This window comes from Anomaloglossus baeobatrachus, chromosome 5, assembly GCF_048569485.1.
Source record: "Anomaloglossus baeobatrachus isolate aAnoBae1 chromosome 5, aAnoBae1.hap1, whole genome shotgun sequence".
Classification (NCBI taxonomy): domain Eukaryota; kingdom Metazoa; phylum Chordata; class Amphibia; order Anura; family Aromobatidae; genus Anomaloglossus; species Anomaloglossus baeobatrachus.
Window position 1 is genome coordinate 181,872,276 of NC_134357.1, and position 26,221 is coordinate 181,898,496.

The window sequence follows — 26,221 nt, forward strand, 5'->3', positions numbered from 1 at the left end:
TAGGCAGGTGTATCCAATCAGAAGAAAAGGTATTTAAGGTGGCCACTTGCAAGTTGTTCTCCTATTTGAATCTCCTATGAAGAGTGGCATCATGGGCTCCTCAAAAAAACTCTCAAATTATCTGAAAACAAAGATTATTCAACATAGTTGTTCAGGAGAAGGATACAAAAAATTGTCTCAGAGATTTAAACTGTCAGTTTCCACTGTGAGGAACATAGTAAGGAAATGGAATAACACAGGTACAGTTCTTGTTAAGCCCAGAAGTGGCAGGCCTAGAAAAATATCAGAAAGGCAGAAAAGAAGAATGGTGAGAACAGTCAAGGACAATCCACAGACCACCTCCAAAGACCTGCAGCATCATCTTGCTGCAGATGGTGTCAGTGTGCATCGGTCAACAATACAGCGCACGTTGCACAAGGAGAAGCTTTATGGGAGAGTGATGCGAAAGAAGCCGTTTCTGCAAGCACGCCACAAACAGAGTCGCCTGAAGTATGCAAAAGCACATTTGGACAGAACAGTTACATTTTGGAAGAAGGTCCTGTGGACTGATGAAACAAAGATTGAGTTGTTTGGTCATACAAAAAGGCGTTATGCATGGAGGCAAAAACCACGGCAGATTTTGTTTAAATGCAGATTGCACATTTTCTGTTAGTACAAGAAACCTCATTTCAATCCAGAAATATTTCTGAGTCCATCAGTTATTAGATATATGAAACTGAAATAGCTGTTGCAAAAACCCAAATTGTTATAAAGAAAAAAGGTTAACATTAATAGGGGTGCCCAAACTTTTTCATAGGACTGTATATATATATATTTGCATATATATATAATCCCTTCGCGACCTATGATGTTTCGGAAAGTCATGGGCTGTCTGTCCCCTTAATGCGGGCTCAGACGGTATGTTTCTCAGCACATCTGCTGATCATTTTTTCATACTGACTTGTTTTTTCCAGCTTTGTTTTCCATTGTTAGGCATAAGGTGTCCTCTCTGTCATCCACTTCATAGTCATCAACAAACAATACATTTCTCTCAGTCTTTCCAAAACATTTAATTAGAATGTGTGTAATTTTCCACACCTCCACCACGTGTGTCATGGCTGCTTTGTCTCTACCACACTTAGGACATTCTGCTATCATTATGTCATTTCCATAATATCGTTTAAGTAATACATTTTAAGCATTCATTTTTTAATAAAAATATTTTAAAATCATAAGTCTTTTTTTATAATACAGGACTCCAAACCCAACACCTAGAAATAAAGTGGAAGTGGTATTCCTGCCTTATAAAGTAATTGCATATTGCTGTAATTAGTGGGGTCCTACCTCTGGGACTTTCAATATTCGTGATTTAGGACTTCCTACCATCAGTACACTGCTACTTAGAAGAAGCAATTAGGAATCCAGTGTAAAATGCAAAAGAGTCATTTTACCAGATGAAATTTATGAACTGCCTCCTCCACAGTAAACACTGGCTTGTCCACCTCTGTTTGGGCTCTGCTTGTCCACCTCTGTGTGGGCTCTGCTTGTCCACCTCTGTGTGGGCTCTGCTTGTCCACCTCTGTGTGGGCTCTGCTTGTCGTCTACCTCTGTGTGGGCTCTGCTTGTCTACCTCTGTGTGGGCTCTGCTTGTCTACCTCTGTGTGGGCTCTGCTTGTCTACCTCTGTGTGGGCTCTGCTTGTCTACCTCTGTGTGGGCTCTGCTTGTCTACCTCTGTGTGGGCTCTGCTTGTCCACCTCTTTGTGGGCTCTGCTTGTCTACCCCTGTGTGGGCTCTGCTTGTCTACCCCTGTGTGGGCTCTGCTTGTCTACCCCTGTGTGGGCTCTGCTTGTCCACCTCTGTTTGGGCTCTGCTTGTCTACCTTTGTGTGGGCTCTGCTTGTCTACCTCTGTGTGGGCTCTGCTTGTCTACCTTTGTGTGGGCTCTGCTTGTCTACCTCTGTGTGGGCTCTGCTTGTCTACCTTTGTGTGGGCTCTGCTTGTCTACCTCTGTGTGGGCTCTGCTTGTCCACCTCTGTGTGGGCTCTGCTTGTCTACCCCTGTGTGGGCTCTGCTTGTCTACCCCTGTGTGGGCTCTGCTTGTCTACCCCTGTGTGGGCTCTGCTTGTATACCCCTGTGTGGGCTCTGCTTGTCTACCCCTGTGTGGGCTCTGCTTGTCCACCACTGTGTGGGCTCTGCTTGTCTACCTTTGTGTGGGCTCTGCTTGTCTACCTTTGTGTGGGCTCTGCTTGTCTACCTCTGTGTGGGCTCTGCTTGTCTACCTTTGTGTGGGCTCTGCTTGTCTACCTCTGTGTGGGCTCTGCTTGTCCACCTCTGTGTGGGCTCTGCTTGTCCACCTCTGTGTGGGCTCTGCTTGTCTACCTCTGTGTGGGCTCTGCTTGTCTCACTTTTTGCACACGTACAATCTGAACATATTTAGCTGCACCGTATAAGCAGCAGAAGTGTTAAACTGAAGCTAAGGAGATAGGAGAAAAGCATAAATATCTCACATCTGTATTTTTACTTTTACAAGGTTTTCTTCAGATTTATTTTCTGGCTGTGTTTTTGAAAAATATAGAAGATCAGTTATTTGACCTATACTATATAACAACAAATAGAATGATAGATTTTACACCCTTTGATAGCTATATTTATGTAAATGTATCAATAATAGCTGTGAAATTTTATAATGATGTATCTTATTTTCAGTAATGAACAAAGTAAGGATGCTGGAAGAAGGGGTGGCAGATAGAATCCAGATGTTGTTAAGATCAGAAATGCCCCCTGTTCAATTTAAGCTCCTGGGTACACTAAGGATGTTGACGGATGGCCGAGGTAAGTCCATAAAAATAGTTGACTTTTTATGTTTTAACTAAAAACTCATAGCCTAGTGACAAAACTGTCTCTATGAATTTCCAATTGAGTGCAGTCTCATCTTTTTGGAATGACTATTTCTTGTACCTTCAGAAAGGTAATTAGCTTCAATACTTAAAGTTATTGATGGCTTCTCGCTATAATACTTCACTGTGCCTGGCCGAGTCAGTGGTAGAATTATCTAGGAGTTGTGTCTGGTAATGTAGCTTAGTTGCAATCAATATCTTTTAATACAGATCTCCTTTAAGAAATAACATCTTAAAGTGGCAAAAAAAAGAAATTACAGTGATTCACGATACAGAGTCAAATATTAGTCTCACCTGAATGTCACACAAATAATGCTCAGGCGCAGCTCGGGGACCTCAATTAACAGCTGATGTAATATCAATCCAGCAGCCAAAAAAGATACAGAATGCCGTCTTTCCCCAGTATCTCTACAAAAAAAGGATCCAGGTCCAATAATAACTTGTAGCTTTTAAACTTGTGGTCCAGAAGAACCCTGTTTACTGTGACAGAGCAGTAAAAAATTTAGATAGATGCTTCCCGGGGGCACTTTTTAATTTGAATGCATAAAAACATTGAGCATTGGGTAGTGATTCCAAGTTTTTCACACTATGCAATAACAAAATCTCACTTTATTTTTATTTAAAGCGGAAACGGCTAGGATTCTGGGTCAAGATTCCAAGCTATTGTCCAGACTTGTGCAGTGGTGTGATGCCAAGGACCATGTTGGAGTTCGAGGAGAAGCTAATCGTCTTTTGGCCTCTCTTTTACGACACAGCAAGTCTCAAGTAAGGAAATACTTATTATTGAGCAAAGACTTGAAAATGAGGTGACCTAGACATTTAAATGTACAGTGGCATTCAAAAGTTTGGGCACCTTTGTTTAAAATTAGTTATTGTGAACACTTAAGTAAGTTGAAGATGAAATGATCTCTAGAATTCATGAAGTTAAAGATGACACATTTCCTTTGTATTTTAGGCAAACATTTTTTTTTTTTTTCATTTTTTACATTTTAAATTTAACAAAAAAGGAAAATGGGCTCATGCAAAAGCTTGGACACCCTGCATGGTTATTATCTAGTAGCACACCCTTTGGCAAGTATCACAGCTTATAAACGCTTTCCGTAGCCAGCCAAAAGTCTTTCAACTTGTGTTTGATGGATTTTGATCCATTCTCCCTTGGAAAAGTCTTCCAGTCCTGTGAGATTCCTGCATGCACTGCTCTTTGGAGGTCTAGCCACAGATTTTCAATGATATTCAGATTAGAGGACTGTAAGGGCCATTGTAAAACCTTCAGCTTGTGACTTTTCAGGTACAGTCTACAGTAGTCTATTGTGGATTTTGACATGTTTTTAAGATCTTTATCCAATTGTAGAAGACATCCTCTTTTCAACTTCAGATTCTCTATCTATAGATAGTGTTATGTTTGCATCAAGAATTTGTTGAAATTTCATTGAATCCATTTTTCCCATTACCTTTGACATGTTCCCCATGCCATTGGTTGCAACACAAACCCAAATCATATTTGATGCACTCCCATGCTTAATGGCTGGTAAGATGTTATTTTCCTGAAATTCTGTGGGGATTTTTTGTCAAAGAGTTTTACTTTAACCTAATCTGTCTACAGGACTTGTTTCCAGAATGCATCAGGCTTATTTAGATGTTCTTTTGCATATTCCTGACTCTGAATTTTATGATCAGGACACAGTAGAGGTTTTCTTCTAATGACTCTTCCATGAAGGCCATATTTGTGCAGGTTTTGCTGAACAAGTAGAACAATGTACCACAACTGCAGAGTCTGCTAAATTTTCCTGAAGATCTTTTGCAGTCAGATGGGGGTTCTAATTTGGCTCTCTTGCAATCCTGCGAGCAACTCTCACAAAAATTTTGCTTGGTGTTCCAGACCTTGTCTTGACCTCGACTGTTCCTGTTAACTGACATTTCTTAATTACATTTAAAAAATGATGAATGATGAAAGGGCAACTTGAAAATGATTTACTATCTCTCTTATAGACTTCTCCTGCTTTGTGGGCCACCACAATTTTCATTTTCAGAGTGCCAGGCAGCTGCATAGAATAATCCGTGACTGTTGTTTTGTGGCACAAGGATAGAGCAAGCTGTATTTTTCTAAACCTTTGAATTCTGCATCACCTTGCCTTTGCTAAGGATGATAGCGATTAAGCCTAAACCTAAAAGGCAAATTAAGGTCTAAAACTTTGGTCAAAGTTATCTAAACACACAAACCTCCAAGGGTGGCCAAAAAAATGTATCGTCCCATTTTCTTTTGCGTAATGTTTCAAATTTAAAATATGAAAATATATATTTTTATTGCCTAAAATTCAGAAGAAATGTGTCATCTTTAACTTTATGCCTTTTAAAGATCATTTAATGTTCAACTTGCTTAACTATTCACACTAACAGTCATTTTGACCAGGGGGGCCCAAATTTTTGCATGTCACTGTATATGTGATAAATAGAGATGGGTGAATACTAAAATATTCGGTTTTGGATTATTCGAGCCAAACAATTCCTGTTATTCATGTATTCATAAAGCATAACAAACCCAATGTAAGTCAATGGGAAACTCGAATAATTTTCAGGACCTTGGAAGTAGGTCTGGGAGGACTGTACAAATGCTGCAATGGATGTAAAAGTGCTAGAATTGATAGAGAACACCATAGGGAAGATGCCTGAATGCATTTCTGACTCACATTGGGTTTCTGGGAATAATGCTGTCAGAGTATTATGTGAATTAAAGCAGCAATATTACACTTACCGAGACTCTATTTTATACAAATGTAGAAAAGTACAGTAGAAAGAAAATAAAACCATATACTGGGTACGTCATGGATCGTGTCAGGTTAATGCTTGACTGCTGCCGCTGACAGCGATCGTGGCACATATCAGTTGATTTGAACAGCTGACATGTGCAGCTATCAAGCACGAGTGGATTTGCTACATCACTCGTGCCTGTTAACCCCATACAGCGCGCTGTGAAAATGTTACAGTGCGATGTAATAGTGGGCCGCGGTAAACATTCACTTACCCGGCTCCATCAGAAGTCACGTGACCCTGTGCTACCATGGTTGCCATGGTAGCACAGGGTTATGTGATGACTCCTGTAGCTATCATGAGTCACTTCCTCTTACACCCGGCTGAACGCTGTATGTAATAGGAGAGCTGCTTTTCTCCAGATCTCAGCTGTGTAGCTGTGAGCTGGAGAAATGGAAGAGCGATCAGACTGCTGATCATTATAGTCCCCTAGGGGACCTAGTAAAATAAAAAAATAGTTAAAAAAAGTTATAAAAATTTAAAAACAATAAAAAAAACTAAAATTTCAAATCACCTCCTGTTCGACCCTTGAGAATTAAAGGGTTAAAAAAATGTAAAAATATACACACGTTTGGTATCGCCGTGTTCTGAAATGCCCGATCTATCAAAATATAAAATCAATTAACCTAATCAGTAAACGGCGTAGCGGCAAAAAAATCCAAACGCCAAAATTACATTTTTTTAGTCGTTGCAAATTTTGCGCAAAATGCGATAACAGGCAATCAAAACAGCGCTTCTGCGCATAAATGGTACCGTTAAAACCGTCAGTTCACGATGCAAAAAATAAGCTGTCACTAAGTCATAGTTCCCGAAAAATGAGAATGCTATGCTACGGGTCACGGGAAATGGTGCAAAAAGTGCGCCTTTTTTTGTACAAACTTCTGAATTTTTTTTAACCCCTTAGATAAAAGTAAACCTATACATGTTTGGTATCTACGAACTCGTACCGACCTGAGGCATCACATTGATGCATCAGTTTTACCACATAATGAACACTGTGAATAAACTATCCCAAAAACAATCATGCAATCACACTTTTTTTGCAATTTTTTTGCACTTGGAGTTTTTTGCTTTTTTCCAGTACACTATATGGTAAAACTTATGGATTCATTTAAAAGCAGAACTCCTCCTGCTGCAAAATAAGCCCTTATATGGCAAGATTGACAGAAAAATAAAAAGGTTACGGCTCTCGGAAGAAGGGGAGTTAAAAAAAAAATAAAACGGAAAAATGGAAAATCGCCTGGGGGTGATTTTTATTTTTGCTCACAGCAATGCTACACACTAACTAAATAACCCACCACCCCGATCCACTCTGTCCACCACGTTCAAGATAGTTCCCAGAGCTTGTGTCAGTCCCACAGTGTTTCCCCAGCTGGGTCCACACCAGGCCAGATCAGTCCTTGTTCACTTTGTTCAAAGCCCACGTCTCCTCTCCCAACATAATTATTATCCATTACCTCAACAGGAGAACAGAAAGTGACATAAAAGATAACATCAATCCTTGCCCAGGTTTGGCAACTGTAAACCTTCTCTACCATATACATTTCTAAAACAAAAATCTAAACATGAAAAAGGATTAGCCCATGACCAGGAAGTTGCAGCACTTCAATGCTAGTGCACCCTAAACGAGAAGCCTCTCCAAAGACAAGAGCCTCTCTGTGCTCCCACCCAGTCATACTCAAAAGAATGCACCTTCACCAGGTCACCCAAAATGTTACTACAGACCTTTTCTACCAGGAGGATTTTGCTATCCGTCATCACTAAACATTGTGCAGTCCAGTAAAGGACCGACCCACTACACTGACTAAAAATAAAGTGTTCTAGTCACCAAGATCCCCAAATGCCCCACACGCCCACTCAACGTAGGCCAAAAACGGTCCTGTTTTTTCTCGGATGCATCCATGTGGTATCCGTGGGACATCCGTTCCGTTCCGTATATGGCCGTGTGTCATCCATGTGTCATCCGTGTGCTGTATTTTTCGGACTATAAGACGCACCGGACCATAAGACGCACCCTGGTTTTAGAGGAGGAAAATAACATTTTAAGCAAAAAGTGTGGTCATGACACACTGTTATGGGGCGAGGATCTGCTGCTGACACTGTTATGCCTTATATATGATCCCCTTCCTTGTATATATGTCCCTCATCCTGATAAATACCCCTATCCTGATAAATACCCCCATCCTGATGGGGGCCCATCCTGGTATACGCCCTGCATCCTGTGGCACACAAAAAAATAAACGTTTATACTCACCATTCCTCACTCCAGCAGCATCTCTCATCTTCCTGTCAGTGCCAGCAGCAGCGCCGCTGACCTGCGTGGAGCCAGTCACCGTTCCCTGCAGCATCGCGATGTCCTCCTGTCTACCTGCCCGCTGATGTGTGTGAAGCTGTGCCCACAGCGATGACATCATCCCTGTGCTCACCGCTCTATACACAGATCAGCGGGCTGGCAGACAGGAGGAAATCGCGATGCTGCAAGGAACGGTGAGTATACCATACTTATTCACTGCCCACGCGCTGATGATGATGCGCGGGGAGCAGTGAATACAGCCACACATGATCACTCCAGGCTGTAATAGCCATGGGTGATCACGCGGGCCGGCTGCTAATTATGCACGCATCCCCCGTCCATCATCCCGTCCACCTGTCAGCGACGGCGTCAGCACTGAAAGATGATGGGCGGGAGGATGCATGCATATGAAATGAGCGAGCCCATGTGGTCACGGCAGGTTCTGCTACAGCCTGCGCATGCCGCCGATGACCCGCTCCACCGCAGCACCCTCATTCCCCGCAGCCATGCCCTACATTCAGACTATAAGATGCACCCCCCACATTTCCCCAACATTTGGGTGAAAAAAAGTATGTCTTATAGTCCAAAAAATACGGTAAATAGATGGATAGATAAATATAGATAGATAGAGGGATAGATAGATAGATAGTTAGATAGAGGGTTAGATAGAGGGATACATAGAGGGATAGATAGAGGGATAGATAGACAGAGAGATAGCTAGAGTGATAAATAGAGGGATGAATGAATGAATAAATGAATGAATGAATCAATACAGGGATAGATAGAGGGATAGCTAGAGGGATAGATAGATCGATAGATAGATAATAGATGAGAAAGACATACCGTATATAATGTTCGACTCCCCAGCATTTTGTAATCTTGCACCCTTTTTGTGCCTTTCATGTGGCACTAAAGGGTGCATAGCCTTGTATTTAGCCAAAAAATAAATAAATATTAAAAAAAAACCGACGTGAGGTCCCCCCTATATTTTGTAGCCAGCTCGGGTAAAGCAGATGGCTGCAGCCGGCAGACCACAGCTGGCAGCTTCACCTTGGCTGGTAATGCAAAACATTGGGCACCCCACACTACTATTTTAAATTAAATAATTTAAAACAAAAAACGTAGGGTCCTCCCAAATTGGATCACCAGCCAAGGTAAAGTGGACAGCTTTGGTTTGGTATTCTCAGACTAGGGAGGTCTGCGGTTCTTGGACCCTCCGCAGCCTAAAAATAGCAGGCCGCAGACGCTCCAGAAGTGGCACGTCCATTAGATGCGCCAATCTTGGTGCTTTGTCCCAGCTCATCCTTAATGCCCTGGTGCGGTGGCAAATGGGGTAATATATGGGGTTGTTACCAGATGTGTAACGTCACCTGCCATCAAGCCCATAGGTTATGATGTCACGGCATCTATCAGATACCCGACATCACTAACCCAGTCAGTAATAAAAGAAAAAAATTGATGACAAATTTGTATTTGAAAAAACACTCAATAAGGAGAGCAATACCTGCTACACAGGCCAGATAAGCAGCCCAAATCCTAATCAGTATGAATATAGATCAAGGATTAAAATGTAACTTTTAATTTATACTGTCTAAGACCCGTAACACACATCCGTTTTTTTTTGTACATGTGCAGTACGTATTTGCACGTACCGGAGACACGGAGACCCATGTTATTCAATGGTAGATGGCACACACACGTAAAATCACACGGAACGTGTGTCCATGTGGTAAGTACATGTGTGCGCTTTTCTACACGGACGACATGTCCGTTTTTGGCCGGCAGCACGCAGGCACGGACCCGCTTTAGTCTATGGGTCCGTGCCTGCACGGACCGCACATGGAGTATGTCCGTGTTCAGCACGTATCGTCCGTGTCCGTTTTTCATCACAAAATCTGCAATACTTGTTTCCAATCTATCAGGTCAATTGAAAGCAAACAACAACACCAGGAACTCATGATGAATGATTAAAATCGTTAATTGGTTAAGAATGCGGGCCTTTCAAAACGGACAGCACACGGACAGCACACGTACGTATTTTATGTCAATACGGACATTGCACACGCACACACGGCTCGCATACGCCATCACACGGATGCCATACGTACCGGAGAAAAGCCCCAAAAAAACGGAACACGGACCCGAAAAACGGACCGTAAGACACGTACGTTTTTTTTGCGGAAGTGTGTTTTAGGCCTAAAAAAGACCAACATACAAAAAGTGCAGTGCAATAAAGAATAATAAAATGGATAGATCTCACCAAACTTCTTTCCGAGTAGATATCACATCACTGGATGCACGGGCAAAAGAGGGACGCCTTGGAAAATAGGGGAAATAAAGTCAGTGTATGCAAACCCCTGTCGTGCCCATGCATAAGCTTCCGCCCTAAAAAGGGCTGCACCCAAGTCAAGCAAGCTGCCCCAGTGAAAATTAGCCCCTTCCAATTCGTTTCCCTCTCCAAACTTCTAGTCTATTTGTTCACACAGCTCAATTTCAGCATGTGTGCTAATGCCCAGACTGGAAGTGTGCTTTGTGTATGTATGTACCTGCCATTGCAGGCTATACGTCCCAATTCTCCCCTGATGAACTCTCTGTTAGTTTGGAGAGGGAAACGCGTTGGAAGGGGCTAATTTTCACTGAGGCAGCTTGCTTGACTTGGGTGCTGCCCTTGTTAGGGCGGAAGCTTATGCATGGGCACGACAGGTGTTAGCATACACTGACTTTGTTACCCCTTTTTTCCAAGTCGGCCCTCTTTTGCCCATGTATCCAGTGCTGTGAGATCTACTCAGAAAGAAGTTTGGTGAGATCTATCCATTTTATTATTCTTTATTGCACTGCACTTTTTGTATGTTGGTCTTTTTTAGACAGTATAAATTAAAAGTTATATTTTAATCCTTGGAAAAACACTCCCCAACACATTCCCTCTTTCACCAATGTATTGGAAAGAAAAAACAAATCCGGGTCTGGCGTAACCAGTAAGGAGGTCCTACGACGATCCATACTCACTATCTTAGTCAATGAAGAACAAAATGTTCCCCATTGGCTGTGAGAGCAGTGCAGTGACCTGAGCTAACATCAATAGGTCAGCCCAGGTCACTGCAGGGCATGTCCAGCGCTGACTTCAGGAGGTTAACGAGGTACATTACCTGCAGTGATGTACGCCACTGCACTCCTGACCTCAGCGCTTGTCACTGACTTCTATGCCCGCCGCGTTCTCAGATCACCTCTCGCGGGCGGCCCGTACCGTCACTGCTAGTCACAGTCTAGGGTCGCCCGCGAGAGGTGATCTGAGAACGCGGTAGGCATGGAAGTCAGTGACAAGCGCTGACGTCAGGAGTGCAGGACTTCATCAATGCAGGTAATGAACTTTACTAACCTCCTGATGGCAACTCTCATCATCCCTACTGGAAAATGTGGACAGAATATCTGTCGTGTTCATGCTTTCTGTGCACCTATCCTTATGTTGGACTTATGATGCATACTACTGTATGGTGGTGACCTTTATACACCTGGATGTAATATCTTGTGGTGACCTTTGTACACCTTGTTGTAATACAGTATGGTGGTGACCTTTCTACACCTGCACGTAATATTATCTGGTGATGACCTTTCTACACCTGCACGTAATATTATCTGGTGGTGACCTTTGTACACCTGGATGTAATACTGTATGGTGGTGACCTTTCTACTCCTGGAGTAATAATGTATGGTGGTGACCTTTGTACACCTTGTTGTAATACTGTGTGGTGATGATCTTTGTACACCTTCATGTAATATTATCTGGTGGTGACCTTTGTACACCTTGTTGTAATACTGTATGATGGTGATCTTTGTACACCTGGATGTAATACTTTATGGTTATGATCTTTGTACACCTGAATGTAATACTGTATGGTGATGATCTTTGTACACCTGGATGTAATAATGTATGATGATGACCTTTTTACACCTGGATGTAATACTTTATGGTGGTGACCTTTGTAATCCTGCACATAATACTGTATGGTGACCTTTATACACCTGGATGTAATAATGTATGGTGAGCTTTATACACCTGGATATAATAATGTATGGTGGGGACCTTTGTACACCTTGTTGTAATAAAGTATGGTGGTGACCTTTGTACACCTGGATATAATACCGTATGGTGGTGACCTTTGTACAACTGGATGTAATAATGTATGATGGTGACCTTTGTACTCCTGGATGTAATAATGTATGATGGTGACCTTTGTACTCCTGGATGTAAAACTGTATGGTGGTGACCTTTGTACACCTGGATATAATACCGTATGGTGGTGACCTTTGTACACCTGGATGTAATACTGTATGGTGGTGACCTTTAAACACATGGATGTAATAATGTATAGTGATGATCTTTGTACACCTGGATGTAATAATGTATGGTGGTGACCTTTGTACACCTTGTTGTAATACTGTATGATGGTGACCTTTGTACATCTTGATGTAATACTGTATGGTGAGCTTTATACACCTGGATGTAATAATGTATGGTGATGATCTTTGTAGACCTGGATGTAATAATGTATGGTGGTGACCTTTATACACCTGGATATAATAATGTATGGTGTAGACCTTTGTACACCAGGATGTAATACTGTATGGTGGGGACCTTTGTACACCTGGATATAATACCGTATGGTGGTGACCTTTGTACACCTGGATGTAATAATGTATGGTGATGACCTTTGTACACCTGGATGTAATAATGTATGGTGATGACCTTTGTACACCTGGATGTAATACGGTATGGTGGTGACCTTTGTACACCTGGATATAATACCGTTTGGTGGTGACCTTTAAACACATGGATGTAATAATGTATGGTGATGATCTTTGTACACCTTGTTGTAATATTGTATGATGGTGACCTTTGTACACCTGGATGTAATAATGTATGGTGATGATCTTTGTAGACCTGGATGTAATAATGTATGGTGGTGACCCTTATACAACTGCATGTAATATTGTCTGGTGGTGACCTTTGTATATCTTGATGTAATACTGTATGGTGGTGACCTTTATACACCTGGATCTAAGGGGTTACATTGAGGAATTGGTCACAGCATTAGTAATCACATTTCTGGATGAGCTGCCAGTAGCTGTATAGGAGTGTTCACTCTTGTGAGCTCTCAGGATGAGGGATATTGGAGAGATACTTCAGAAAATATCAGAAGCCAGAACAAGATCTAGAATGGGCTTTATGTGATTCTCACTTCCGTCAAGGTTGCGCAATTTAAAAACTTTCTCTTTTGATTATTATGCACAGGATGTAGTCAAGGCTATTGAACAGGCCAAAGGTGTGAAGCATCTGGTATCCATGACAACCAGCGAGCACGCCATTATGCAAAACGAAGCCCTCATCGCATTAGCCATCGCTTCTGCCATCAACCTTGGTAACGTAAAACGCTGCAATCACAAAACAAACCTATTATATTATAGGGGCACAGAACATTGCGTAATGAAATAGGAAGGCTCGACAGAAAATTCATTATCTAGTAGGTGATTTATAGAAGGTTCGGGAATGTAATGCGAGCACACTGGTGGGAATGAGATTCATCATCATCATACACACTATTTTATCATTTCATGCTTTTCTAAGAATGGCGATGCCAACAAACACCATCATCCTCAACTAATACAGAGGAGACATTGCAACATCATTTGTGTAATAGTACTGGTTTATGAGACGGAGTAATGGTCATCATTACATTTCAGAGGTTGTTGAAGAAACCTTCAAAGAGTCGGAGTTGGTTTCAATCCTGCACAAAGTTTTGCAAGATGAATCTATGGGACCAGAGGTGAAATACAATTCCATGGGTCTGCTATGCAGCCTCATAGACTCAGGTAATGACTGCAGCCTTTACCAGAGGGGCTGGGTGGGAAGATTATTTATTCTTAGTTTGAAGCAGAAAATCTTTTGAATGGAAATATTTGCGGATTGTTTCAGGAGTTCAGCATTGGTTCAGATCCAACTGAGGGGTTTGCATTACATAAATAGGCCTCAGAAGTAATAGTGTAACCTTTATACATCTATGTATCATGTAGCTCAGTGTATGTACAGTGTGTGTGTATGTATGTACGTCCGCTAAAGGAATTTGCACCATCGCATTTACAATCACGAAATTTTGGACAGACGCCTCATGTGACTCAGGGAATGTCATAAATGTTTGGGCAGGAAAATTTAACCCCGTAGTTTCCAGTTACTCTACAAAAATCCTGCAGCCATTACACTGAATGGAGCTGGGAGCTGCAGGCTATAAATAGCAACTGTTAGTGGTTGCTATAGGAACAAAATAAACTGTTAGTATAACAAGCTTATGTGTGAGGTAATATGATGTCGTGATGAGATGGGATAGAGAGAGACAGAGACACAGACAGAGACAGACCGGGCAAAGAGACAGACCGAGCAAAGAGACAGACCGAGCAAAGAGACAGACCGAGCAAAGAGACAGACCGAGCAAAGAGACAGACCGGGCAAAGAGACAGACCGGGCAAAGAGACAGACCAGGCAAAGAGACAGACCAGGCAAAGAGACAGACCAGGCAAAGAGACAGATGGGCAAAAAGACAGCCCTGGAAAGAGACAGCCAGGCAAAGAGACAGCTGGACAAAGAGACAGCTGGGCAAAGAGGCAGCAAGGCGAAGAGACAAATGCCCAAAGAGACAGACGGGCAAAGATACAGACCTGGAAAGAGACAGACGGGCAAAGAGACCGCCCTGGAAAGAAACACACCGGGAAAAGAGACAGACCGGGCAAAGGGACAGACCGGGCAAAGAGACAGGCCGGGCAAGAGACAGACCTAGAAACAGACAGTTGGGCAAAGAGACAGCGAGAGAGAAAGACAGACAGATACAGACATTGAGACAGATAGACTGATGCAAATACAGACAGAGAGATAGAAACAGACAGACAAGGAAAGAGACAGACAGCGAGACAGACAGCGACACACAGACAAAGACTAGGAGAGAGACAGAGAGACTGTTACTATCCTGGGCAACGCCCGTGTACTACAGCTAGTACCTATATAACTATAATCTGAGAGAAAACATGGAAAGTCAAATCACTCATATTACCAGTATTTACAGCTGGCAGTGCACACCAACTGTTGATGAACCCTGTAGGAGTATATGTGGGCCACACTCACCTTGGTGGCAGTGGTTTGGAGTATGGCTGGTATTTTGTGGTCTTCCTGGCAGAATTGGGATTAGATTTATATGGACTTTATGACTTCAGTAATTACACATGAACTACAGATGGCACAAGCAAACTGATTTTGTGGCTGCACTATTCAGCTTCAACACACATCTGTGTAATGGCTCAAACACACTGGATTTATATCTTTAAGAACTTGAAGGCACCGAGTATTTAATGGTCTAAAGCACAGCTACCCAACCTATGGATTAGAGGGCCATGATGTGTTTCTCAAGGCTATTTCTCAGCTTATTGCATTAGCACCAGGTCAAACCACTATGGTGTCTAGATTCTAACTTTTGACCGTAGTTGTGCACAAAAGAGCAGATCTAGATGCTCTTGTACTTGCTAAAGATTGGAGAGATAAATTAAAAGGGTTGTCAAGAATTTCTCTATAATTTGTGTGTACACCTAGGCTGCAGAGTGCTGACAGTTTGTAGTTGTCACGGTCGTCTCTTGGTGAGGGTAGTGACAGGCTCAGGGTCTCTTTTATCATCAGAGGCCTTACACATTAAACGTATGTTTTTGCTCTGGCAGTCGCAGAATTAATGTCCGTTTTCCTTGCTAGCGGCAAGCTCATTTACTCTGCCCAAGTGCTGTCTCTGATGATCACATCCAGCCTGGATATAAACCCTCTGCTGACCGCAGAGGATGCTGGTTATTAAGTTCAGTCTGAAGCTAGACCTGGAGCTTTGAGGAGGTGCTTGCTGCTTCTGTTGATGTTGCGGTCTATTGCATTGGTGTGTGTGAAGGTAGCTTGCATTGTTACTTTTACTTTCTGTGTTTCTTCTCCCTGTTCACCTTTTGTTGTCCCCTATTGTTGGTTTAGGTGTGAGTTTTTGTTTATTCCCTTGTCAGTTTCTCTGTGGGGTTTTTCACTTCTGTCTATGCCCTTTCCCCAGGTGGTGGGTTGTGGAAGGGGTCTTACCAGCAAGGACAAGGATGGGAGATAGTTGATGTTGGGGGCCAGGCCTCGCTACCATTAAAAGTACCCCTGGGTTGAGGGAAATCTTAGGGTATGCTTAGTCTAAGAGTCAGCATAGGGTTCCCCCCCATTCCTGTCACTCACAGTGACAGTAATATACTTACTGTCAGCATTCTGCACAGCTGCCTAAATACCACAGTTAGTCATGTGACCAGCTCACTCCTGATTCTGGAGGAGCTGCTTTCAACCAGTCTAATGTTTTTTGATCTGGCAAAGGCTAGCCGTAACGTTAAAAGTAAAGACACACCCAGTCTCTGCAAGACCAGCCTCTTGCCCCCTGCTTCAGCCTACCGTGCAGCACACAATGTAGGTGTGGCACCCTTGGGCTTCAGGCACCACAGGGTATTACACCACTTTTATGGGGAAATATCTATCCAGGGTCAGGGGTGGTTAACTTGCTGGTGCCTTCACAAAACACTCACATACAACAGCAGGTGCGTACACACAGGGGGGTTGAACTAGGGCAGACAGGGTAAGCCAGCCATCATGGGACTTCCCAGTCGCTAGGGCAACCACTGGGGGTGGGCACCACATGGGGTAGAAGTAGGCACAGTCATCACACTTCAGGGAGAACCTTCCTGGGCAAAGCTTGAGATAACCCCTAGCACTGACAACTGGAGTTAGTATTCCCCTATCTTCGAGGGCCCGTGGCTTGAAGCAGGAGGCTCGGCCTGGGTACCGGATCGCAACCAAGGGACACTTCACAAACAGACTCTCACGGGCACCGGCGGTGACCGCCGACGGATCCGGGATCGACTGGAGCCCATCGTGGCAGAGAATGACACTTCGGGGCAGCGCTTAAACAACTAGTGAGTAAAAACACTTGGACCCACAGCCTCTGCCTCTCCTTTAACTGGCACCAACACCCAGCGCTGTGACGCTAGCGGGGACTAGCACCACTCTTGTCCTCTGCCATCCTCCGCGGGGTAATGCCGCTCCACCTGTGGGGAGTGACACCATCCTGGCTGCACTTAACATCTGCCCCGGTGAGAGACCCTGCAGCGGCGGCCACCATCCCTGGCTGCATACCACAGGTGGCTTCACGATCACATTAAAAGACTTTCCTAAACCTTAGACTACTACCTCCATCCTCCCTGCCACCCTCCTATCCTTCTTCCAGTACGCCTCAGGGCAATGGAACTGGGCCAAGCTACTCAGTGATGACGCAGAGGATCTGCACCCCCGGCCCGGCTAGGAGTAGGGTAAAACACCTGCCCTGTGAGGCGCTACTGTGACGCCCTGGCCTATCAGGTCGTCACAGGGTATTGTGCAATCTGCCCTTCTGCACAGTATCCACTCTCATTGGTTACGGATCCTGGTACTTTGGTGTTGCTAACAGCTTAGCCAATCAAAATCCTAGGAACACTGCCCACTTTAATCTACCAGACACACCATTAGGGGGCCTGAAGGGAATATGGCCACCCACATGGGGGGTTGGTGAGGGGAAAGTGAGAAAAGTGACAGTTGAGCAGAGTCGAGTTGAGAGAGTGGAGTTGAGCAGAGGAGGAGAAGTGACTCTGCGATAGGGAGAGGTTACGGAGGAGAGCTCCTGTGTACTAGGTGGCAGACGTTGGTCTGGGCCTGGTAGCAGCTGGAACCCCGGTCGCAGGGAACAGTGTCAAGGGGCACGGACTGCCGAGGAGGGCGGCCGGCGGCCTTGAGCTATCACCTGGCAGGGGCCAGGGCACGACGGGGTACGTAGATTCTAGGCCAGAAAGTAGCTTCACGCATTCCGGTAATTTACCTGATGGGGGTGAAGACTTCAAGTGTCAACCCAAACCCGCTCCAAAATCGGGGTACTAGCGCACCGATGGGATAGGACTTTCCCGCTACAATCTAAAGAAATCCTACGCGTGAACCCTGAGAGCAAGCACACTCCATTAGCCATATGGGTAAGCGGGACCCAAAGAGTTTTATACCCACGGGTCCAACAGAGACGAAGGTGCCAAGGACAGGGCCACAGGCTAACAGCAACACCAAGGGCACAGATTCAGGCGTGCTCCCTCCAGGCTACAGTGGTGCTCAGAAATCTGGTTTACAAGCTGTCGGTGTAGTTATTCCGGGACTGAGTGAGTACATTGAAAACCCTTGTTCCTATCCTCAGCGGCACCCAAATACCATCCTATCATCAACGGCTCTCGGGACGCAAACCCCCTACCCACGGAGGGGTTAAACATCAGGCTGCCACACCATCGTCACCGGGCTCCCCAACGGCAGCGGTGGTCCCTCACATTACCATGCACCGTGGGTGGCGTCACGAACTTTCTGAAAACCCTCCCTGTACATACTTCCCCTTTTTAATCAAGTGGCCGCGTGACCCCCGGGTCCGGAGTCCCCTCGAGCCACCGCAGATCTGAATCCGAGCAGCGGCCCGGCTGCTGGCATGGGGGCGGTACACTACACAGGCAGCAGGGGAATGACTCAGCTGATGGGAATAACCAGACCAATCAGCTGTTAGCAAGGACAGACTGCTGATCTGAATGGTGGAGAATAAAGCTGAAAGCTTCTTTCTCCATCATTCAATGTCAGAAAAGCTTGAAGATCCTGCCATGACCTTTTGGTCACATGAGATCTACATGTGAGAGGAAGAAAGAAATAAGAAGCTGCTGAACACCGTGTTCTCCTGAAACCCCAGGAAGGAAGACTTCTACATTGGTGAGAATATGCTGTGTGTCTATTTATTCATCCATCATCTACTATCTACCTATCATCTATTGTCTACAGTATATCACAAAACCGAGCACACCCCTCACATTTTTGTAATTATTTTATATCTTTTCATGGGACAACACCGAAGATATAACATTTTTCTACAATGTAAAGTAGTCAGTGTGCAGCTTGAATAACAGTGGAAATTTGGCAATAAAAGTGAGTACACCCCTAAGTGAAAATGTAGTGTTACAAGGTCTGAAGTGTGTTAAATTTGGTGTTATCAATCACACACTCTCTCATACTGGTCACTGGAAGGTCAGCATGGCTCCTCATGGCAAAAAATTCTCTAAGGATCTGAAAAAAAAAAAAGTTGTTTCTCTACATAAAGATGGCCTAGGCTATAAGAAGATTGCTACCACCCCGAGACTGATCTGCAGCATGGTAGGCAAGACTATACAGCAGTTCAACAAGACAGGTTCTACTCCGAACAGGCCTCACCATGGTCGACCAAAGAAGTTGGGTGCACATTATCAGCATCATATCCAGAGGTTGTACTTTCAAAATATACGTACGAGTGCTGCCAGCATTGCTACAGAGGTTAAAGGGGGGTGAGCATCTGTGGGGCATCCTCAAACAGGAGGTGGAGTGCAAGGTCTGTAACATACACCACCTCTGTCATGGAGGAAAGGATGAGGATTCTAGTGGCTCCTGTGAAGCTCTACTTAACTCCATGCCAAAGAAAGTTAAGGCAGTGCTTGAAAATGATGATGGCTGTACAAAATATTGATACTTTAGGCACAATTTGGCTATTTTCACTTAGGGGTGTACTCACTTTCATTACCATCGGTTAAAACATTAATGACTTTGTGTTGAGTTATTAATAGGGCACACTAAATTTACACTATTAGGGTATGTGCACGCATTGAGTATTTGTATCCAGAAATTTCTGCACTATTTCTGCATCTCTAGGCAGGAAAAACGCAGTGGCAAAAACGTGTGTTTTGCAGCATTTTTGATGCGTTTTTAACCTGCATTTTTCTAGCGTTTTTGGACACGAATGATGTACAGATAGATAATAGATAGATAGCACTGGGGAGCGAAAAGAATTGGTGCAATGAAAACTGAAACCTATTTTTAGATCTGTTTTTGTCACCAATTCTAAATCTGCCAGATATACTGTGTGTGTGTGTGTGTGTGTGTGTGTGTAAATATATATATATATATATATATATATATATATACATATACATACACACACACACACATATATTTATATACATATACACAGTGTGTCCACCCATATCCTGTCCACCGCCATTAACTTGAGAACGGCGGCAGCTATAGGCATAGAAGTGGTGTCTAGGTATAGTAAATGAGCCATGCGCTACGCAATGAAAACACCTATAGCGCAACCTGGTGAAAAACAACGAAGTTAGCATTTTTAGCTCCAAAACGGAACGAGAAAAAATGTGAATTACAAAGTTGTAGGGAATCAATTCAATATGAACAACACCTTGCATACAGAAATGCTATGATATGAAACCCATGATTCCCCCCCAAAAAAAAACATTGAATGCTGGTCATGCATATGGCGCTCATTTAACTTTGATGCTCAAAGTGGCCACCGTCAGCTGCAATGCACATCTGGACTCTGGACAGCATACTGTATCTTGCTGCACGTTGCGCAATATGGTAGGTGACACATTTGCACAAGTATCTGTGATACGTCGTCGTAGGTCCTGCAATGTTGGTGGAGGGGTCGCATACACCTACTGTTTGATGTGACCTCACAGAAAGAAGTCCAATGAGGTCAGGTCAGGTGAGTGTGGAGGCCACTCCACACAGCTACCATACCCAATGACTTGTAGGACAGTCTCCATGACGTATCGCTTCATGTCCGCAGACTTGTGAGTTTTACACGTTCTAATCATAGCATTTCTGTATGCAAGGTGTCGATTCGTATTGAATTGATGATGCCCTACAACTTTGTAATTCACTTTTTTTCTCTATCTCGTTCCATTTTCAAAATAAAAATGCTAACTCCGTTGTTTTCCACCAGGTGGCGCTATAGGTGGTTTCATTGCATAGCGCATGGCTACTTTACTATACATAGACACCACTTCTATGCCTATAGCTGCCCTCATTCTCAAGTTAATGGCGGTGGACATATGGGTGGACACACTGTATATATCATTACACATCATTAACATCTAAAAATCATTAATTTCCTGAATGTACTGTATTTTATTCCTGTACGTGTTACACGGACAGGGCACACCTAAACATGGATGGGAAAATTGGACTGTGCCACATGAAAGTGTTTACATACGTACATGTGAAGTAGGCCTATGATGTATCTATTATAAGGCTCTATAGCAGCTAAGGCTTATATTACGAGGTTATCAGCAGCTGAAGTGTATGAGGTTAGTAGGAGTTATATACAAGTGCATCTCAATAAATTAGAATATCATCAAAAGTTAATTTCTGTAATTCAATACAAAAATTGAAACATATTATATAGTCATTACACACCGAGTGATCTATTTAAAGTGTTTATTTCTGTTAATGTTGATGATTATGTCTTACAGCCAATGAAAACCCAAAAGTCATTATCTCAGAAAATTAGAATATTATATAAGACCAACTGAAAAAAAATATTTTAAACGCCGAAATGCTGGCCTACTGAAAAGTCTGTACAGTAAATGCACTCAATACTTGTGTCAGGGCTCCTTTTGCATGAAATCCTGCATCAATGCGGCATGGCATGGAAGCGATCAGCCTGTGGCACTGCTGAGGTGTTATGGAAGCCCAGGTTGCTTTGATAGCAGCCTTCAGCTCATCTGAATTGTTGGGTCTGGTGTCTCTCATCTTCCTCTTGACAATACCCCATAGATTCTCTATTAGGTTTAGATCAGGCGAGTTTGCTGCTGTCATGATCGTGTCTCTATTTTTGGAGACGAGTGATGAATTCAGGGCTGGGATCCCTCATTGCCATCTGGGACTTTTCATTTAAATGTGGATTCTTTTCTTTTAGTACATCTGAAGATAATGTCAGTTTTGTTGTCCAGCAGTTCCTAGCTGACTTTTTCAGCTGCAACTACTTTGTAGCCATGCCCCTTCAGATTTAAATAGAGGTGTCTTCTCAGCATTTCTTGCTGAAGATACAAACTCATTTGTTCTCTCGTCTTGGAGGAAGTTCTGCTGTGAAGTTTCCTGCTCTCAGGCTTTATCCTTTTGGTTGTTTTTTACCTATTTGTCTTACCTCACCTTATGTCTTGTTAGTGCAGTGGTGGGGTCTAGTGTACCTCACCTGCCCTTCACTAGCCAGGGTGTTGTGAATGTCAGTTATGCTTTTGCTGCTGTGAGGCTCCCTCTTGTGGCCAGGAATGGTTTGGACAGAGACCAGGTGTATTGAGCAATGGGCGTTTCCATTGCTAACACTCTGCCTATTTAAACCCTGGTTTGCTGGCAGGCTATGCCGGATGTCAGTTGTTCTTTGTTCACCAGCCTGCTTCATCCTGCTCCAGACCACATCTACCACAAATAAGTGCTTGGCTCTTTATTTGTTGTTTGGTTCTTTTTGCTCTTATCTGAGTTTGTCATTTGCTGTGGTTATTGTCAGTTTATTTGCATGCAGGGATCTTCCCTCTCAGTTGCTTAGCTGGGAAGCTCCCTGCAGCTTTGTTTGGAGTATTGCTCCTATGAGTCCATGTGTTTGTTGCTTCTTGAATTTGTATGGTTCCTGCTTTCTGTTCATTGGTATGACAAGAGCGCCTGGTATTGGACAGAGTTCAGATCTAGTGATCTGAGGGCTTTTTGTACTATCAGGTTTTGGAATTTTTGTAGGGTTTTTCTCTGGCCACCATCAGTTCCTTTCCTATCCTGTCCTATTTCGTCAGTAGGGCCTCACCTTTTGCTAATCCTATCATCTATCTGTGTATTGTGTTTTCCTATATCACCGCAGTCTTTGAATGTGGGGGGCTTGCTATTCTTTATCTATTTTCTGAGGCAGAGAGTTATTCATCTTTCCTTCCTTTAGGATAGCTAGTTCTCTGGCTGGGTTCGCGGTGCACAGGATGTTAGTTCACCCCTCGGCTACTTCTAGTGTTGATGGTTAGTAAGGGGATGGTGGCCAGATTAGTTGCCAATGCTCTTGTCACCTTTTACCAATGATTTATGGTGATCTTCCATGGTTCCGGATCATAACACCAGGGCATCTATAAAGTCTTCTAAGGGTCATGCTCGGCGACAATTGTGGAAACTGTATAGAGACTGGCTCGGAAAGTAGGGAGAGCTGCATGCAAGGATAGGAGGTGTCCAACCATCCCCTCCCCCTAATTCCAGGCCCCCTCCCCCCCCGCTGTTATTGTGTCCCCTTTGTCAGTTGTTTTGTTATGCATCAGACACACGTAGGTCTGAAAAGTATGTACAGTCTTCCCAGCCTGGTGCAGGGCTACAGTTCTGTTTCTGGTATCCTTTGACAGCTCTTTGATCTTCACCATAGTGGAGTTTGCAGTGTTCCTGTTTGAGGTTGTGGACAGGTGTCTTTTATACTGATAAGTTTAAACAGGTGCCATTACTACAGGTAATGAGTGGAGGACAGAGGAGACTCTTAGAGAAGTTACAGATTTATGAGAGCCAAATATCTTGCATGTTATTAGATGACTAATTACTTATTTTCCACCATAATTTTCAAAACAAATCTTGCCAAAATCAGACAAGGTGATTGTCTGGATTTATCCACCAAAAAAAGGAACACTGGGCACTATTTTTAAATCACTGAACGGACAGTCACACTCCGAAATCCACTAGTAAACACAGAATCAATTCACTGCTTTATTCCACCTGTTCAGATATTCAGCGTGAGCCTAAGTATGGGTCTACTTTCCAGGGTGCACTTCAAAGCTGCAGCGCCGTAAAATTCCAAAATAGAAGAAAACAGGCACTTACCGGTTAGTATAAAATTCAAGAGACTGGTTTATTCAGGCAATGGGGGAGGGCGCCGGGATTGCGTGCACACAGACAACGGCCATTTCGCACCGATTGCCCATGCTTCCACGGGTCTAACATCCCACAGGACAGCACCACAGGAGTTTATCCTCTTGACCTATACAGGGATAGGATCACAGAGCAGTTAAAAGGCCCCTCCCTCTCTCCAGTGTTCTTTTAAAGTACTTACAGAAGGATGGATACAATGGTTTATACAAACAAATAATAGAGTTTATCTTGCAGATGAGGTAAGGGGAGGTAAATAGGGCTACTATCCTGAGGGACTACTGGAAACTGAATTACTGATAACCGGTAGGTGTAATTCGTATTTTCCAGGACGTCCCTCCGGACAGCACCACAGGAGCAGTACCAAAGTAATAGCTCAGGGCGGGTACAGAAGCCTTAAGGACCCAAGTCCTGGGCAAGAACTAGATCAGACATAGTAAATCAATCTGTAAACCCAGAAATATGGACAGTAGGATAAATTTGCAAGTATCTGAAGTACATGCAGTGCATGTTATCGAGTAACAACATGCTTGGTTTAGATCCATAACATCCAGATAGGAAAGCCCTGATGAAACATCAGTAGGAACTATATGCAATAAATAGCATATATGTACTAGAAAACTGCAAGGAACATCAAAGTGAGTATACTGGTAAATACGCAGTATAAATGTGGTAGACAACTTATACAGCAGAAAGCAGATATAGTGTGATACACCAGAGTTGTATTACAACCATGGCAAGGAAAAGCATAGTGTTAAATGAAATAGTCTTTTGACACCGAAGCCATAGAATAGATATTAAGTCTAACAGCCCGTCAAAGGGAATGAAGAAATGCACGACCAGACGGTAATGACAACTGTTGTACATTATAACCTTGTTGTGCTTAGTAACCCAGGGCAGTACTCATCAGCTCTCCTAGGCTCAAATTGACTACCCCTGGAGACAGACCAGCTTGTCGTTACACCAGAGGCCCCATTTTGGCCTCAGAAGCCTCGGGTAAATAGACTAACCTCATGAAGACTAAAGACATGTATAATTGTAGTCAGGAAGGCATGTCCGCTGGCATTACCAAGCCAGCTTCATCATCAGACCACCTGTGATATCTAAGGCTTCTGATACAGGATCTAATTCGTATCCAGAGCTGATGTAAAGAAACCTCTACCACCTGGGGCAGATGCATAACTAGGAATGGACTATACTTAACTAGTGCGAAATTGCCTCTATACAAGTCACTAGTGCGGACAAACCACCAATCTTTAATAGTGACCAGGGGACATCCTCTAGAGCACAAAGGGTCATTTCCAATCATAGAGATTCTTAGAGAGTGGTGAGACTCTGAATTTTATCTAGTGAGATTAGAGAGCCTATGATGGAGACTATGCTGCTCTGACACCAGATGTTGCATTATTTGATTCATGAGAAACCTCACAGGCTGTTTAACTAGAATCTGAGCGATTGCCATATGAGCGAGTCAGAAAGGGACCCTTCCCCTTAATATGGGCCATTACTACAATCTGCTTCATGCAGATATTCCCTTACGGGAATGATAGTATGTCACATTATAAAGTTTATTCTATAAACATCTCACTTTAACCATACATTATAAACGAGAGGCCAGACTTAAGCAATTAAGCACAGCTGAATGCTCCCGACAAGACAGAGTATAGACCATAACCGAACTCAGACTCCCGTTCTGAAACAGTAGTGAGGAGAATTACTCGGCCAATCAGAGTATGGTGCTTAGCAAGCTAAGTTAAGCCCAGGTCCTAAGTAACAGACCCCCTTTCTGGAATAGAGACTAGAGACCCAAGATGTGAAGCATGCAGCTCGAGGCGCCAGGCCAGGGCGCAAAGCTTGGAAGCGCAAGCCTTTAGAGGCGCAAGGCTTCAGAGGTGCAAAGCTTTAGACGCGCAAGGCTTTAGACGCGCAGAGGTCAGAGACACCAGGCCAGAGGCACGAGGCCAGAAGCAAGAGGCACGAGGCACGAGGCGCTAGGCCAGAGACTAAAGGCGCTAGGCCAGAGACTAAAGGCGCTAGGCCAGAGCCACAAGCCCGGAGGTACAAGCCTAGGAGGCTCAAACCCGGAGGCCCAAGCCCTGAGGCACGAGGCCCAAGCCCGGAGGCACGAGGCCCAAGCCCGGAGGCACGAGGCCCAAGCCCGGAGGCACGAGGCACAAGCCCGGAGGCACGAGGCACAAGCCCGGAGGCCGGGCACAAGCCTGGAGGTCCGGAGGAACAAGCCTTGAGGCCGGAGGTACAAGCCTGAGGCACAGACCTGGAGGTCCGAGACCCAGAGGGCACAGAGGCACAAGACCCGGAGGCACAGAGGCCAGCAGTACAAGCCAGGAGGGTACACCAGTGAGGCAGAGAGCCAGGGTGCTCTATGAAAATGAAAG

General features: G+C 43.9%; 1 protein-coding gene across 2 annotated transcripts in view; it reads left to right on the forward strand.

The window, feature by feature from the left end:
* Positions 1-26,221, forward strand: part of LOC142311030 (rap1 GTPase-GDP dissociation stimulator 1-like) — a 331,284-nt gene that overhangs the window by 299,716 nt on the left and 5,347 nt on the right. For both annotated transcript variants that reach the window (XM_075349022.1, XM_075349021.1), the window contains 4 exons: positions 2,687-2,812; positions 3,503-3,642; positions 13,269-13,395; positions 13,718-13,846. In XM_075349022.1, coding sequence (XP_075205137.1) covers positions 2,687-2,812; positions 3,503-3,642; positions 13,269-13,395; positions 13,718-13,846 — 522 coding nt within the window. The remainder of the gene's footprint in view (positions 1-2,686; positions 2,813-3,502; positions 3,643-13,268; positions 13,396-13,717; positions 13,847-26,221) is intronic.